The sequence below is a fragment of the Larimichthys crocea genome, chromosome VII (assembly GCF_000972845.2).
Source record: "Larimichthys crocea isolate SSNF chromosome VII, L_crocea_2.0, whole genome shotgun sequence".
In the NCBI taxonomy this organism is placed as follows: Eukaryota; Metazoa; Chordata; class Actinopteri; family Sciaenidae; genus Larimichthys; species Larimichthys crocea.
Genome location: NC_040017.1, coordinates 29,076,004 through 29,094,456, shown reverse-complemented (window position 1 = coordinate 29,094,456; position 18,453 = coordinate 29,076,004). Strand labels below are relative to the sequence as shown.

Here is an 18,453-nt window from a genome sequence, read left to right as displayed (position 1 = left end):
GAGAGGAGGAGAGGAGGAGGAGAGGGGAGGAGAGAGGAGAGGAGGAGAGCAGGAGGAGGAGAGGAGAGGAGAGGAGGAGAAGAGGAGAAGAGGAGGAGGAGGAGAGGGTTAGAGAGCAGCAGTGAAGGACAGAGGAATCATCCCAGCAGCCATGTTTCCTTCAACACGCCTCACGTGAAGAACACAGATCAGCTGTGAATGTTTACACAGAGTACACAGAGTACACAGAGGACTGGGCACAGAGTACACAGAGTACACAGAGTACACAGAGGACTGTACACAGAGTACACAGAATACACAGAGGACTGTACACAGAGTACACAGAGAACTGGGCACAGAGTATACACACACACACACACACACACACACACACGATGCTGCGTTCAGGTACACACTCAGAATTCAGGATTTTAGACTTCAGCTGTGATGATGTCAGAGGTTCACCTGTACAGGTGTGTTCCTCACAGTCACATGGTTTACTTTGGTCTGTGATGTCATCAATCAGAGAAATCTGACACTGTGAAGTACACACCGTGAACTACACACTCTGAACTACACACCGTGAACTACACACTGTGAACTACACACCGTGAACTACACACTGTGAACTACACACTCTGAACTACACACCGTGAACTACACACTGTGAACTACACACTCTGAACTACACACTGTGAACTACACACCGTGAACTACACACCGTGAACTACACACAATGAACTACACACTGTGAACTACACACTGTGAACTACACTAAATGAACTACACACAGTGAACTACACACTGTGAACTACACAAAGTGAACTACACACCGTGAACTACACACCATGAACTACACACTGTGAACTACACAAAATGAACTACACACCGTGAACTACACACCGTGAACTACACACAATGAACTACACACTGTGAACTACACACTGTGAACTACACTAAATGAACTACACACAATGAACTACACACTGTGAACTACACTAAATGAACTACACACCGTGAACTACACACCATGAACTACACACTGTGAACTACACAAAATGAACTACACACCGTGAACTACACACCGTGAACTACACACCGTGAACTACACACAATGAACTACACACTGTGAACTACACACTGTGAACTACACTAAATGAACTACACACAGTGAACTACACACTGTGAACTACACTAAATGAACTACACACAGTGAACTACACACTGTGAACTACACTAAATGAACTACACACAGTGAACTACACACAATGAACTACACACTGTGAACTACACTAAATGAACTACACACTGTGAACTACACACTGTGAACTACACTAAATGAACTACACACAGTGAACTACACACTGTGAACTACACTAAATGAACTACACACAGTGAACTACACACTGTGAACTACACTAAATGAACTACACACAGTGAACTACACACTGTGAACTACACTAAATGAACTACACACAGTGAACTACACACAGTGAACTACACTAAATGAACTACACACAGTGAACTACACACTGTGAACTACACTAAATGAACTACACACTGTGAACTACACTAAATGAACTACACACAGTGAACTACACACTGTGAACTACACTAAATGAACTACACACAGTGAACTACACACTGTGAACTACACTAAATGAACTACACACAGTGAACTACACACTGTGAACTACACTAAATGAACTACACACAGTGAACTACACACTGTGAACTACACTAAATGAACTACACACAGTGAACTACACACTGTGAACTACACTAAATGAACTACACACCGTGAACTACACACTGTGAACTACACTAAATGAACTACACACAGTGAACTACACACAATGAACTACACACTGTGAACTACACTAAATGAACTACACACAATGAACTACACACAATGAACTACACACAATGAACTACACACAATGAACTACACACAATGAACTACACACTGTGAACTACACACTGTGAACTACACACTGTGAACTACACACTGTGAACTACACTAAATGAACTACACACCGTGAACTACACACTGTGAACTACACACTGTGAACTACACACTGTGAACTACACTAAATGAACTACACACTGTGAACTACACACTGTGAACTACACACTGTGAACTACATTAAATGAACTACACTCAGTCCAACCAATCAGAACGGAGCTGTAAACCTCAGACAGGAACTGTAAACTCAGGACTCTTACTTTGGCGGGGTGAGTTCTTCCTCTGTCGGGAAGCTGTGTACAGCGGGCACTGCTGCAGCCGGGGCTGATGGGAGTTTTAATGCAGCGCTGCAGCACTCAGCCGCGCGCACGAGTGTGTGTGTGTGTTCGTGTGTGTGTTCGTGTGTGTGTGTGTGTGTGTTCGTGTGTGTGTGTGAGTGTGTGTGTGTGCGTGTGTGTGTTCGTGTGTGTGTTCGTGTGTGTGTTCGTGTGTGTGTGTGTGTGTGTGTGTGTGTGCATGTGTTCGTGTGTGTGCGTGTGTGAGTGAGTGAGTGTGTGTGTGTGTGCATGTGTTCGTGTGTGTGCGTGTGTGTGTGAGTGAGTGTGTGTGTGTGTGTGTGTGCGGCCTCATAAATAATTGAAAGGTCTGCTGACTCCACATGACGATACACTTTAAGGTTAGCCCCTCCCCTCCCCCTCTACTCTGTCTCCATGGCGATACTCTTAAAGGAACACACATTAGAAGGATTCAGACGACATCATCGTCCATCACGCGTCCATTAGCTCCGCGCTAACGCGTTAGCATCGATCATGTGGAGTGGTACGAGGCTCCGGATCACATTACATCACTTTAATGGTCACGTGACAGGAGTGATGTCATCCTGAACACGGTGGACATCAAACAGGAGGCACACTTTGTTTCTGTTGCACCAACACTTGCCTCAACAACAGCAACTGCAACATGTTGACAGAGCAACAGAACCCCTCTTTGATCACAGAACACGAGTCGTTGCTGCAACGTTGCCTCGATTGGCAGCAACTAACGTTGGTTCTGATCCAAAGTGACCAACCTCAGCAACTAAAGGATGGAGGCAACAACATGAGCTCATTACATATTCATGAGGGCTCCAGTAATGATCACACATGAAGTTAGCATGCTGTTTGTTTCTCTGTTACCATGGAAACATAATGTGCGTTCACAGCTGATGATGATGAGGTAAATATGATGCTGACTCTGGATCAGAACCACACTGACTCCATCGGTTCTGTCTTCATGCTGTCAGCAGTTTACTGCTCCCCTCACACACCTGAACCTCCACCTGAACCTCCACCTGAACACCTGAACCTCCACCTGAACACCTGAACCTCCACCTGCTCCTCTAAACACACACTAACACGATGATGTAATTTTCCATCAGCTGTGCTGTGATGATGTCACTCATAAGACGTGTTTTGTTTTTAAATAAAGTTTCAATTCAATAAGAGAGCTGCTGTCGGATGGAGACCAGAAAGACCACCAAGATCCACCAAGAACACTAAGACCACTAAGACCAGTGAGACCAGTAAGACCACTAAGACCACCAAGACCAGTGAGACCAGTAAGACCACTAAGACCACCAAGACCACCAAGACCAGTGAGACCAGTGAGACCAGTGCGGAGAACAAAAGGCTTGGAACAGGGAGGGGCTGAGTGCTGAGCTCAGCATCTCCTGCTGTTTATGTTCATCCACAACATGGTGGAGGAGGGGAGAGTGTGTGTGTGTGTGTGTGACTCAGGTCTGTTTACACACACTTACTGACAATAAAGAAGAGAAGAAAAACAACAATTAACCTAACAATCATTTATGTCCCCGTTTGGACAGGCGTCCCCGTTTGGACAGGCGTCCCCGTTTGTCAGTGTGAAACCAGACGCGTCTCTGTACGTGGGTATATAAACAGATGCAGTTCTGCTGATGAAGACGTGTTCACTGTGTTTCGCCCTGACGTTTGTGTTTCAGAGGATTTTTCTCGTTCTGCAGTAAAAACTACAGAAGTGCTCCGTCTGCGAAGCTGTCATCTGTTCATATTAAAAAAAACAACGTATCCCATCAGGCCGTGCGTCATCACGACCAGATGATTTAACTGGAGCACAAACAGTCCGTTCTCCAACTGTAATCTGGGCCGCAGAGAGCTGAGAGGAACTTCTACACTTCATCTGTATTCATGTTTGTTTGTTTCATTTGTTCATTAAACTTCATCTTTAGTCTCTCTGATCATCTCTGAGCTTTACCGCTGTAGATATTTGCAGTAAATATTCATGATGTAAAACTTCTGAGTGTTGATATGATAAAAATGTTCAGTATAATCTGATAGACTGTGATGTAAATTATTATTGTTATTAGTAGTATTATTATTATTACTCTGCAACATTTCAGAAATGTTGAACAGAAGCACATGAATCATTTTTAATCAGTTAATAAAAAGTTTTATTTAAAAGTGATTTTAATATTTAAAGCTGTATTTCTGTTCATTTTCATATCTGCATTTTTACATTGACAGAAACTTTAATCTGATGTCAGATCAAACATGAAGGTATGTCTGTATTTTTCTCCTGAATAATTAAAACAATATTTCATTCGGTTTATTTATTGTGACTCCTGACTGAGTCGGGCTGACGTTGGACTTTACAGTAATAAAGTGCTCTGTTACGTGTTACGGTAATAAAGTGCTCTGTTACGTATTACGGTAATAACGTGCTCTGTTACGTATTACGGTAATAAAGTGCTCTGTTACGTATTACGGTAATAAAGTCCTCCGTTACGTATTACGGTAATAAAGTCCTCTGTTACGTGTTACGGTAATAAAGTGCTCCGTTACGTATTACGGTAATAAAGTCCTCCGTTACGTATTACGGTAATAAAGTCCTCTGTTACGTGTTACGGTAATAACGTGCTCTGTTACGTATTACGGTAATAAAGTCCTCTGTTACGTGTTACGGTAATAAAGTGCTCCGTTACGTATTACGGTAATAACGTGCTCTTTTACGTATTACGGTAAGACGTGGCTGCTGTTACGTAATTACAGTAATAAATCCTCTGTTACGTGTTTCGGTAATAAAGTGCTCTGTTTACGTATTACGGTAATAAGTCCTCCGTTTATGTATTACAGTAATAAAGTCCTCTGTTACGTATTACAGTAATAAAGTCCCTTGTACGTGTTCGGTAAAACGTGCTCTGTTACGTATTACGGTAATAAAGTCCTCCGTTACGTGTTACAGTAATAACGTGCTCTGTTACATGTTACAGTAATAACGTGCTCTGTTACGTATTACAGTAATAAAGTCCTGTTACGTATTACAGTAATAAAGTCTCCTCGTATTAGTGTTACAGTAATAACGTGCTCTGTTACGTATTACAGTAATAAAGTGCTCTGTTACATATTACAGTAATAAAGTCCTTTGTTACGTGTTACAGTAATAAAGTGCTCTGTTACGTGTTACAGTAATAACGTCCTCTGTTACATGTTACAGTAATAAAGTGCTCTGTTACGTGTTACAGTAATAAAGTGCTCTGTTACGTGTTACGGTAATAACGTGCTCTGTTACGAGTTACGGTAATAAAGTCCTCCGTTACGTATTACAGTAATAAAGTCCTCTGTTACGTGTTACAGTAATAACGTGCTCTGTTACATGTTACAGTAATAAAGTGCTCTGTTACGTATTACAGTAATAAAGTCCTCTGTTACGTGTTCGGTAAAAGTCCTCTGTTACGTGTTACGGTAATAAAGTGCTCTGTTACATGTTACGGTAATAAAGTCCTCTGTTACGTGTTACCGGTAATAACGTGCTTCTGTTACATGGTACGGTAATAAAGTGCTCTGTTACATGTTAACAGTAAAAAGTCCTCCGTTACGTGTTACGGTAATAAAGTCCCCGTTACGTGTTACGGTAATAAAGTGCTCCGGTTACGCGTTACGGTAATAAAGTGCTTCCGTTACGCGTTACGGTAATGAAAGTGCTCCGTTCGCGTTGGTACCGGTAATAAAGTGCTACTCCGTTACGTGTTACGGTAATTAAGTGCTCGTTACGTATACGGTAAAAAGTGCTCCTTAACGTGTACGGTATAAGTGCTCCGTTACGTGTTACGTTGAATAAAGTGCCCTGTTACGTATTACAGCATAAAGTGCTCATTACGTGTTACGGTAATAAGTGCTCTCGTTACGTATTACGTTAATAAGTCCTCCGTTACGTGTTACGAGGTAAAAAGTGCTACCGTACGTGTACGGTAAAAGTGCCCGTTACGTATTACGGTAATAAAGCCTCCGTTACGTGTTACGGTATATAACAAGTGCTCCGTTATGTGTTTACGGTAATAAAAGTGCTCCGTTACGTGTTACGGTATAACAGTACTCTGGTAACAACGTTAATATTAAAACCACATACATGTTAAATATTTGACACTGAAAGGAAACGATCTACAATCCGGACAACAACAATCTGTAACCAATGAATCGACACAAGCTGGGACACCAAATAAAGTCCAGAAATCTTCACACACACACACACAACACACACACACACTGAAACACAAACGCTTGGTAACACACACGCTGTAACACATAGGCTTTAACACACACACACACGTAAACACACACACTATAACACACACACACACAGCACACACCACACACACACACACGTAAACAACACACACACGGAACACACACACGTAACACACACCCACACACTGTAAACACTCACACTGTAACACACACACTGTACACACACACACTGTAACACACACTGTAACACACTCACACTGACACACACTCACACTGTAACACACACTGTAACACACACACTGTAACACACACACTGTAACACACCAACTGTAACACGGTTAACACACTCACCTGTAACACACACACGAACACACACTGTAACACACAAACCTGTAACGCTCACACACTGTAACACACTCACACAACTGTAACACTCACACACTGTGTAACACACTCCACACACTGTAACACACTGTAACACTCACACTGTAACAACACACTCAACACACTGTAACACACTCACACGTAACACTCTCACACACGTAACACTCACACATGTAACACTCACACACGTAACACTGCACCACTGTAACACTGTACACTACCACCACTGAACACCGTAACACACCACACACTGTAACACTCACACACTGTAACACACTCACGTAACATACTGTAACACCTCACACACTGTAACACACACTCACACTGTAACACACTGCAACACTGTAACACACTGTAACACACTCACACTGTAACACACCACACGGTAACACTCACAACTGTAAACACTCACACACTGTAAACACTGTAACACTCACACACTGTACAACACACACTGTAACACACACACACTGTAACACACTCCACTGTAACACACACACCTGTGTAACACCAACCAAACCCACTGTAACACACTGTAAACACCACACTGACCACTCCCAGTTTAACCCTCTCAGTCTGACTCAGCAGATTTTGTGCTGAGTCAGGACTGTAGAGCTGAAGGTGTGTGTTTCTGATCTCACCCTCCACATGTTCCACCTCCAACATGTCATGATGAGTTTGAGCTGAACGAATAATCCGGATCAGAGTTTGGACCGGCGGGGCGGGCTCGGCGGTCGGGGGAGTGGTGGTTCTGAGTCGGTGGAGGTTTTAATGAGCCCACTGCAGAGCTTTGTGTTTTTATTGTGTTAAGCTCGCCAAGCTAACACACAGCACAGGACTGTCATCGACTCAGACGATTGGCCGAGTCAGGGCACAGACAGAACCAAACCAGACCTGCTGATGTGAGCAGTGTTTCACAGCTGATCAGCAGAAACACACACACACACACACAAACACACACACACACACACCACACACACACACACACACACAACACACGCACACACACCTCCTGTGGGGACATATGGAGTGTGTGTGTGTGGTGTGTTCATTCACACTCTCAGGTTTCGGGTCAGTCCTGATCTAGTGGATCTGACTCAGATCAAATACCAGCTGATCTGTGTAAACAAACAACCTGACCTCACTACACACACACACACACACCACACACACACACACACACACACCACCATGGTGACACGGCCACACCTCTTTAGACCACGCCCCCTGTCAATCACAGTTCAGGTGTCCAGAGTCAGAACCAGAACCAGAGGTGTGTGAACACACACACCTGTACAAACAGAGAGAGCGGTGCAGAGGCAGCATCAACCAGGGCCACTCACTCACTTCCTGTCTACAGCACCTGGACCAGAACTACAGACCTCTACAGACCTCTACAATCCACCCTACAGAGGACTACAGACCTCTACAGACCACTACAGAGGACTACAGAGAACTACAGACCTCTACAGAAGACTACAGAGAACTACAGACCTCTACAGAAGACTACAGAGGACTACAGACCACTATAGACCACTAAAGAGGACTACAGAGAACTACAGACCTCTATAGACCACTACAGAGGACTACAGACCCTATAGACCACTCTAAGAGAACTAAAGAGAACCAGACCTCTACAGACCACTACAGGGGACTACAGAGAACTACAGACCTCTACAGACCACTACAGAGGACTACAGAGAACTACAGACCTCTACAGACCACTACAGAGGACTACAGAGAACTCCAGACCTCTACAGAAGACTACAGAAGACTACCAGAACTACAGACCACTATAAGACACTAACAGAGACTACAGAACACTATAGACCACTACAAGAACTACAGACAAACTACACTTCCCAGAATCATCACTTTGCGTGGACTGACGTACATAAAGACTGTCTCTCTCCTGGACGAGCCTGTCGTCTCGTGTTAGACCCTTAACCTGTCTCACCGCCCTCACTGTCTGTCTGACTCCTCCAACCTGTGTGTCACCATACCTGTCTCTCTGTCCACCTGTCTGTCCTTTCTCCCCTGTCTGCCTTCTGTCCTCCTGTCTGTCTCTCTCTCTCTCCTCTGTCGTCTCTCAGACCTTTGACCACCTGTCAAGGTGCTACCTGCTCCCCCTCCCAACTGCTCTCTGTCAGGCCTTGTACCTGTCCTCACTGCCTTGTTTTTGTCCTCCGTACACTCGTACCTGGTCTGTCTCTCAGCCTGTCATCAGCCCGCTGTCCACCTGTCGGTCTCTCTGTATTTTGCTGCATCGGTGGTCTGTCAGCCGTTCAAACACACACACACCACACACACACACACACACACACAAGACACACGCACGCACACAACACACACGCACACACACACACACAACACACAGACACACGCACGCACACACACACAACACACCACACACAGACGCACCACAGACCACACACACACAACTGCCTCCCCATCCCATAATAACCACCCTCAGCAGCTCCAGCTGATTCTACTGCAGTGGACCCTGTTCCCAACATGCATCACTCCTCCACCCTCCATCCATCCATCACCTCCTCTGTCCCTCTCCTCCGTCCTCTGTCCCCTCTCTCCCTCTCCCCCGTCCTCCTCTCTCGTCCCCCTCCTCCTCTCCTCCTCTCCTGTCCCCCTCTCCTCCTACACGACACAAGCCTGGGACCCAAATAAAGTCCAGAAATTCTTCACACACACACACCACAGCAACACAATCACACACACTGAAAAACACACGCTGGTAAAACACACGGCAGCTGTAACACTATGGCTAATTAACACACACACACACAGTAAACACACACATAGAAAGGCAACAACACACACAGCACAAACACACACACACACACACGTAAACACACGTACCACGAACAGCTACAGGGGGACACACACACGTAACACACACCCACACACTGTACACACTCACACTGTAACACACACACTGTACACACACACACGTGAACACACACTGTAACACACTCACACTGACACACTCACACTGTAACACACCTGTAACACACACACTGTAACACACACACTGTAACCACACAACTGTAACACACGTAACACACTCACACTGTAACACACACACTGGAACACACACACTGTAACACACACACCCTGTAACGCTCAAACACTGTAACACAACTCACACACTGTAACACTCACACACTGTAAACACACTCACAACACACTGTAACACACTGTAACACTCACACCTGTAACACACACTCACACGTGTAAACACACTCACACTGTAACACTCTCACACACTGTACACCACACACGTGTAACACTCACAACACACTGTAACACACTCACACTGTAACACACACACACTGTAACACACTCACACTGTAACACACACACACTGTAACACACACTGTAACACACACACTGTAACACACTCACACTGTAACACACACACACTGTAACACACACACACTGTAACACACTCACACTGTAACACACACACACTGTAACACACACACTGTAACACACACTGTAACACACTCCCAGTTTAACCCTCTCAGTCATGACTCAGCAGATTTGTGCTGAGTCATGACTGTAGAGCTGAAGGTGTGTGTTCTGATCTCACCCTCCACATGTTCCACCTCCAACATGTTCATGATGAGTTTGAGCTGAACGAATAATCCGGATCAGAGGTCTGGACCGGTGGCGGGCTCGGAGGCTCGGGCGGAGTGTTGGTTCTGAGTCGGTGGAGGTTTAATGAAGCTCCACCTTCAGAGCTTTGTGTTTTATTGTGTTAGCTCGCCAAGCTAACACAGCACATGACTGTCACCGACTCAGACGATTGGCCGAGTCAGGGCACAGACAGAACCAGAACCAGACCTGCTGATGTGAGCAGTGTTTCACAGCTGATCAGCAGAAACACACACGCACACGCACACACACCTCCTGTGGGACATTATGAGTGTGTGTGTGTGTGTGTGTGTGTTCATTCACACTCTCAGGTTTCGGGTCAGTCCTGATCTAGTGGATCTGATCTCAGAATCAATACCAGCTGATCTGTGTAAACAAACAACCTGACCTCACTACACACACACACACACACACACACACACACACACCACCATGGTGACACCAGGCCACACCTCTTTAGACCACGCCCCCTGTCAATCACAGTTCAGGTGTTCTCAGAGTCAGAACCAGAACCAGAGGTGTGTGAACACACACACACTGTACAAACAGAGAGAGCGTGTGCACGAGGCAGCATCAGACCAGGGGGCACTCACTTCCTGTCTACAGCACCTGGACCAGAACTACAGACCTCTACAGACCTCTACAGACCTCTACAGAGGACTACAGACCACTATAGACCACTATAGACCACTATAGACCACTACAGAGGACTACAGACCACTATAGACCACTACAGAGGACTACAGGCCACTATAGACCACTACAGAGGACTACAGACCTCTACAGACCTCTACAGAGGACTACAGACCACTATAGACCACTACAGAGGACTACAGACCTCTACAGACCACTACAGACCACTATAGACCACTACAGAGGACTACAGAGGACTACAGAGAACTACAGACCTCTGCAGACCACTACAGAGGACTACAGACCACTATAGACTACTACAGAGGACTACAGACCTCTACAGACCACTACAGAGGACTACAGACCACTATAGACCACTACAGAGAACTACAGACCTCTACAGACCACTACAGAGGACTACAGACCACTATAGACCACTACAGAGGACTACAGAGAACTACAGACCTCTACAGACCACTACAGAGGACTACAGAGAACTACAGACCTCTACAGACCACTACAGAGGACTACAGAGAACTACAGACCTCTACAGAAAAGACTCAGACGTAACTACAGACCACTTATAGACCACTAAGAGACAAGACTACAGACCATCTATGACCACTTACGAGAGGACTACAATGACTACTAAGCCACTTAAGAATCGAGACACGACCCTAAGCCCACTCAGGAGAAGAACACAGATCAGACAGGATCGAAGACCTACAGACCACTCGGGATACAAGCTCAACCTACGAGCTACGGCTACAGAGAACTAACCCGATAGAACTACAGACCATAAGACGATTGTTCTACAATAGAATACACTCACAGAATGCATTCACTTTGCGTGGACTGATCGTCATAACAGACGTCTCTCTCTCCGGGAGTCCTGTCGTCTTGTGTTAGAGCCTTAACCGTCTCACCGCCCTTCATGTCTGTTCTGACTTCCTTCCAACCTGTGTTTTCACCACGTCTCTGTACCTCTGCTCTTCTGCCCACCTGTCTGTCTCCTTTCTCTCCTCTGTCTGTCCTTTCTGTCCTCCTCTGCTGTTTTCCTCCGTTCCCTCCTCTGTCTGTCTCTCAGACCTTTGACCACCTGTCACTATGTGCTACCGTCTCCCCTCCCAACATGTCTCCTGTAGGCCTTGTACCTGCTCACTGCTTTGTTTTTGTCTCGTACACTCGTACCTGGTCGGTCTCTCAGCCATGTCATCAAGCCCGTCTGTCCAACCTGTCTGTCTGCTCTGATTTTTGCCTGCATCAGGTTTCTGTCAGCCGTTCAAAACACCACACACACCACAACACACACACACCACAGACACACCACACACACACACCACACCACACACTGCTCCCCATCCCATAATAACACCAAAACCTCAAGTCAGCTCCAGCTGCATTCATTTATGCAGTGGAACCTGTTCCCAACATAATCAACTCCATCCACCTCCATCAATCCATCCACCTCCTCTGTCCCCCTCTCCTCCTCCTCCTTGTCCCCCTCTCTCTCCCTCTGTCCCCCTTCCTCCTCCTCCTTCTGTTTCCCCTCTCCTCCCTCCTCATACCTCTGCCCCTCTCCTTCCTCATCTGTACAACTCTCCTCCTCTCCCTCCTCTGTCCCCTCTCCTCCTCTGCCCCCCTCTCCTCCTCCTCCTCTGTCCCCCTCTCCTCCTCTCCTCCTCCTCCTCTGTCCCCCTCTCCTCCCTCCGCATCTCTAACTTCCTCCATCATCCCTCCATCCTGCCTCCGCCTGTCGGTAAACTTCCTCCTACCTGCCGGTGCCTTCTCTTTGCCCTCCATCTCCCTGCTGCGGTTCGGTCCGGTATGCTCGGCTCGGTTCGGTTCGGCTGGGCTCGGTGCTCCTCTCAGTCACAGGTCCACTCCCCTCCCTGAACCAGCTGCTGGAGTCAACAAGCGTCGAGCCGCGGAGGATGAGATCGGTGATCAGCCGCTGATGGATCGATACCGGCGGGAGGAGGAGGAGGAGGAGGAGGCACTGGGAGGAACCGGGAGGAACCGAGCCGCCTGCGCAGAGAAAAACTGAAACAAGCCGAACGCGGGCTCTCCTCCTTCTTCTTCGCTGGTTCTCCTGCGGACGTTCAGCGCTCGTGCCTTCACCTGTGCTGTGTCCGCGCGCTCCTCTCTCTCTGTGTGAGCTCGCGCCGTGTTGCTGCAGCCCACGTGACGTCACCGCCGGAGGAGTTTTTAAGGTGACACGGTGTGATGATGGCGGGAACCCAACCTGAGGGGGCGTGACTCCACTGCGCAGAGCGGGAATCGAACCCGCGACCACCGTCACAGAGCACTCACAAGCTAACCACAGTTAGCCACACATGCTAACCACAGATAGCCACACAAGCTAACCACAGATAGCTACATAAGCTAACCACAGATAGCCACACAAGCTAACCACAGATAGCTACATAAGCTAACCACAGATACTACACAAGCTAACCACAGTTAGCCACACAAGCTAACCATAGATAGCCACACAAGCTAACCACAGATAGCTACACAAGCTAACCACAGATAGCTACACAAGCTAACCACAGATACCACACAAGCTAACCACAGATAGCTACACAAGCTAACCACAGATAGCTACACAAGCTAACCACAGATACCACACAAGCTAACTACAGATACCACACAAGCTAACCACAGATACTACACAAGCTAACCACAGATACTACACAAGCTAACCACAGATAGCCACACAAGCTAACCACAGTTAGCCACACAAGCTAACTATACAAGCTAACCACAGATAGCTACATAAGCTAACCACAGATAGCCACACAAGCTAACCACAGTTAGCTACACAAGCTAACCACAGATAGCCACACAAGCTAACTACACAAGCTAACCACAGATAGCTACACAAGCTAACCACAGTTAGCCACACAAGCTAACTACACAAGCTAACTACACAAGCTAACCACAGTTAGCTACACAAGCTAACCACAGTTAGCTACACGAGCTAACCACAGATAGCCACACGAGCTAACCACAGATAGCGCTTCAATACTTATCAAGCTTTACATTTAGCATGAGCTAATGTTAACATTAGCTCATGTTAACATTAGCTCATGTTAACATGAGCTAATGTTAACATTAGCTCAACATGAGCTAATGTTAACATTAGCTCATGTTAACATGAGCTAATGTTAGCAGTTAGCTACATTAGCACTAGCTCCAAACCAGCTGGAACATAAACTAGCTACATTAGCACTAGCTCCAAACCAGCTGGAACATAAACTACAATCATATTTAAAATAACGTTAATATAACGTTAACGTAACGTTCTGTAGGGTTCCTACGTTAGCTTCATGTTGACCCACACCGCACAGCCAGCCTGCTAACCGTTAGCTTAGCTTTAGTTACAGTTAGCATCCATGACGCTAACTAACTTAGCACTTACAAACAAAGCTATCAACGCTTAGCTCCGCGTTAGCTCAGATATTAACGACATACACAGAGTGAGACTGTGAGGTCATCAGGTGTGTAACAGGTCAGGATGACATCATCATCCTGACCTGTGAGGATGACATCATCACTGTAGTCCAGGTGAGTCCACCTGTGCGGTCACCTGACCCGCCTCTCTGTGTTTCTATTTGGAGAAGGGATGGTTTCCTGTTGGCACGGCGACCGCTCTGAACGTGGCGGGGAACAAGTGAGCGCGTGCAAAACACAGCGGGAAGACGGAGACGGAGAGAGAGGACAGGTGGAGGAGACAGGTGGAGAGACAACAGGACGCTGACACCGGAGAGGAGAGGAGGAGAGACAAGGGGAGGAGAGGAGAGGAGGAGAGAGGAGACAAGGAGAGGAGAGGAGGAGAGAGGAGACAAGGAGAGGAGAGGAGACAAGGAGAGGAGAGGAGGAGAGACAAGGGGAGGAGAGGAGAGGAGGAGAGAGGAGACAAGGAGAGGAGAGGAGGAGAGAGGAGACAAGGAGAGGAGAGGAGACAAGGAGAGGAGAGGAGGAGAGGAGACAAGGAGAGGAGACAAGGAGAGGAGAGGAGGAGAGACAAGGAGAGGAGAGGAGAGGAGGAGAGAGAGGAGACAAACAGAGGAGAGGAGAGAGGAGAGACAAGGAGAGGAGAGAGGAGACAAGGGGAGGAGAGGAGAGGAGGAGAGACAAAGGGGGGGGGAGAGGAGACAAGGAGAGAGGAGAGGAGACAAGGAGAGGAGAGGAAACAAGGAGAGAGGAGACAAGGAGAGGAGACGAAAGGAAACAAGGAGAGGAGAGAGGAGACAAGGAGAGGAGACGGGGAGAGGAAACAAAGAGAGGAGACAAAAGGAGAGGAGAGAGAGAAAACAAGGAGAGGAGACAGGAGACAAGGAGAGGAGAGGAGACAAGGGGAGGAGAGGAGAGGAGGAGAGACAAGGAGAGGAGAGAGGAGACAAGGGGAGGAGATGAGACAAGGAGAGGAGAGGAAACAAGGAGAGGGGACAAGGAGATGAGAGGAGACAAGGAGAGGAGGCGAGGAGAGGAGACGAGGAGAGGAGACAAGGAGAGGAGAGGAAACAAGGGGAGAAGAGGAGAGAGGAGACAAGGGGAGGAGAGGAGACAAGGAGAGGAGACAATGGGAGGAGAGGAAACAAGGAGAGGGGACAAGGAGAGGAGACAAGGAGAGGAGAGGAGAGGAGGAGAGGAGAGGAGGAGAGACAAGGGGAGGAGAGAGGAGACAAGGGGAGGAGAGGAGAGGAGGAGAGACAAGGGGGGGAGAGGAGACAAGGAGAGAGGAGACAAGGAGAGGAAACAAGGAGAGGAGACAAGGAGAGGAGACAAGAAGAGGAAACAGGAAGCTGACACCACAGAAGAAGAGAGGAGGAGACGAGGATGCAGGACAGAGAAAAAGTTTCAAACTTTTGAATCAGTCTGACCCGTCACAATAAAATGACTCTGTAAGTTTGGTGTTTTATTTTGGCGGGGTGATTGAGCTGTAACAGGGTGTGCCTCATGAACGGAGGCCTGTGATTGGCTGAAGCTGAAAGAAGTGTACGGAGGCTGAGAAGGACACACAGAAAGAGTTTGAGTTATTTAATCAAGTGTTATTTACAGCAGGGACAGACGCTCAGACGACAGCTGCTCCACCTGCTCCACCTGCTCCACCTCAGCACTGCTGCTTCTGTCTGTCTGCAGCTTCCTCATCATCATCATCGTCGTCGTCGTCATCATCATCATCGTCGTCACGGCGTCCTGAATCTGAACGAGCTGCGGCAGAGCCGGACTCTGAGCGCTGCGTTCACTGTCACATGTTGATACGTTAATCTGAGCTCTGCAGGGTTTGATGCAGACGACACCTTAATTTACCTACGTCACCTGACTGACTCACTAATTAACGACAGTCCTGTTTGATCCAGTCTGTCACTGATTACTGAACAGAACCACAACTTCAGAACTTTATTCAAACTGGATCAGATTGTAGACACAATATATCTGTCGCTTTTCCCTCTGATGTCCTCTGACTGCTCAGCTAACGACCCACAGGTGACCTCAGCGACCCACAGGTGACCTCAGCGACCCACAGGTGACCTCAACGACCCACAGGTGACCTCAACGACCCGCCCAGCGTATTTCAGACTTGAGGTCACTGAGGACAGACGAACAGTTTTATGAGGAGGAGCAGGAGGAGCAGGAGGAGGAGGAGCTGCCGCCTGAAGGTCGGAGCATCGACACGTCAACGCTGCATCAAGAAATCAGGAGGCGGAGCAGCAAACTCAAAGGTCACAGTTCAAAGGGTCAGGACAAACACAAGGTCAAAGGTCATGGCGCTCAGGAGAACACACTGATTACATTTCCACAGAGCAGGAGTGTGTGTGGCACTTTGATGGTGTGTAACCCTCTGAGTGTGTCAGTGTGTGTTTATGGAGCTGTAGTGTGTGAATGCTACACTGTGTGTGTGTGTGTGTGTGTGTGTGTGTGTGTGTGTGTGTCACTAATTGCACTTGAGGGTGACGTGGTCTCGTCACCGTTCAGATATTTTTCAGGAGTTTTTGGCTTTTTTCTGGAAATGTTTGAAGAAAAAAAAAAAAAAAAAAAACGTGTCGACTCTTCAGAACAGACCGGATCAGAACACAGAGACAGACAGTGAAGACGGGTTGGACTCAAACCCGGGTCACCGTGGCATGGACCGAACCTTGTACCTGTGCAGGTGAGCAGATGGACTTCCTGTGTTGTGATCTGTCGTTACGGCGATCAGTTGATCAGCTGATCAATGTTTGTTAATGATCCTCAGACGAGCTGAGTCGTTCTGAACGAGTCGGACCATCGACGGGTCGGGCCGATCCCTTCTGATAAAAAAAAACAAACAAAGTGAAAGTGGAATAAGTGATGTCACTTCCTGTGACGGTGGTCGTGGTGCAGCAGGTGAACCTGAGTGTCGAACTGTGGAGGTGATGCTGCACTCTGATTGGTTGAGCCTGTGATGAGGTATCACTGCAGTGTCCACGTTTACGGCGTGCGGCGCGACCACCGTCAGCGGGGTCACGTGATGTCACGTGACGTCATTACGACAACGAGCTCGCCGTCCGTCCAAAGTGTTTTTCTACATTCTGTGCAAAATCAGAGGAAGTCCTCGTCAGTCTGTCGATGTCACTTCCTGTCTACTGTCAGTGTTCAGTTTATTTACAGTGACTAAGACGTTAGTACCTTCATCATCATCATCATCATCATCATCATCATCATCATCAAGACATTCAGACCACCTTCAGACTGAACTCTGTCAGCTTCAGTCCTGTTGGAGACTTTAAACGCAACATCTGGTCTGGTCCGATCTAACGAGGTCTGAGAGGGTTCAGTGAGACTGAAATGTTTGAGAACTTTGGCCACATGTTGAAGTTCTGGTTCTGACTGTCGTTAATAACTCGTTACGGACTCGTTACGGACTCGTCACCTCGACCCTCCACCAGCTTCCTTGAGAACTCGTCATGGTCTAACCTCAGAGACGCTGAAACAACGTTTCCGTCACTTCGGGCACTAAACGCGCCGCAGCGGCTCGAACCAAGTTTAACCTTTAGACCCTCAGGTGGGGGTGGAGGGTCGTTCTGATTGGTCCAGAGATTTATATCTAAAAGGACCTTAAATGTGTTTTATTTATTTAACGTCATTTGTTTTCATCGTCTTAAATCTTCATTTGATTTCATGTTTGTCTGAAAAACATTTTTAAATGAATAAATCCTGATGAATCATTTAACAATTATTAATTCAATTAATCTTTAATCATGACGTCTCGTTAGAAAGTAGAAAAACATTCAGAAACCTGAACCGGACCAG

The 18,453-nt window shown here is 47.0% G+C and overlaps 2 protein-coding genes across 2 annotated transcripts in view; both read right to left on the bottom strand.

The window, feature by feature from the left end:
- Nucleotides 1-14,022, bottom strand: part of LOC104939444 (fibroblast growth factor 12) — a 32,074-nt gene extending 18,052 nt beyond the window's left edge. Inside the window, exon 1 of the mRNA XM_027280343.1 lies at nucleotides 12,948-14,022. Within this exon, the coding sequence (XP_027136144.1) occupies nucleotides 12,948-12,975 (28 nt within the window). The 5' untranslated portion in view covers nucleotides 12,976-14,022. The remainder of the gene's footprint in view (nucleotides 1-12,947) is intronic.
- Nucleotides 14,023-16,203: 2,181 nt separating this feature from the next.
- The window catches only part of LOC104933380 (protein MB21D2), a 6,823-nt gene continuing 4,573 nt past the window's right edge, over nucleotides 16,204-18,453 (bottom strand). Inside the window, exon 2 of the mRNA XM_010748812.3 lies at nucleotides 16,204-18,453. This exon is cut by the window's right edge and continues 1,675 nt beyond it. The gene's annotated coding sequence lies outside the window, so the exon portion shown is untranslated.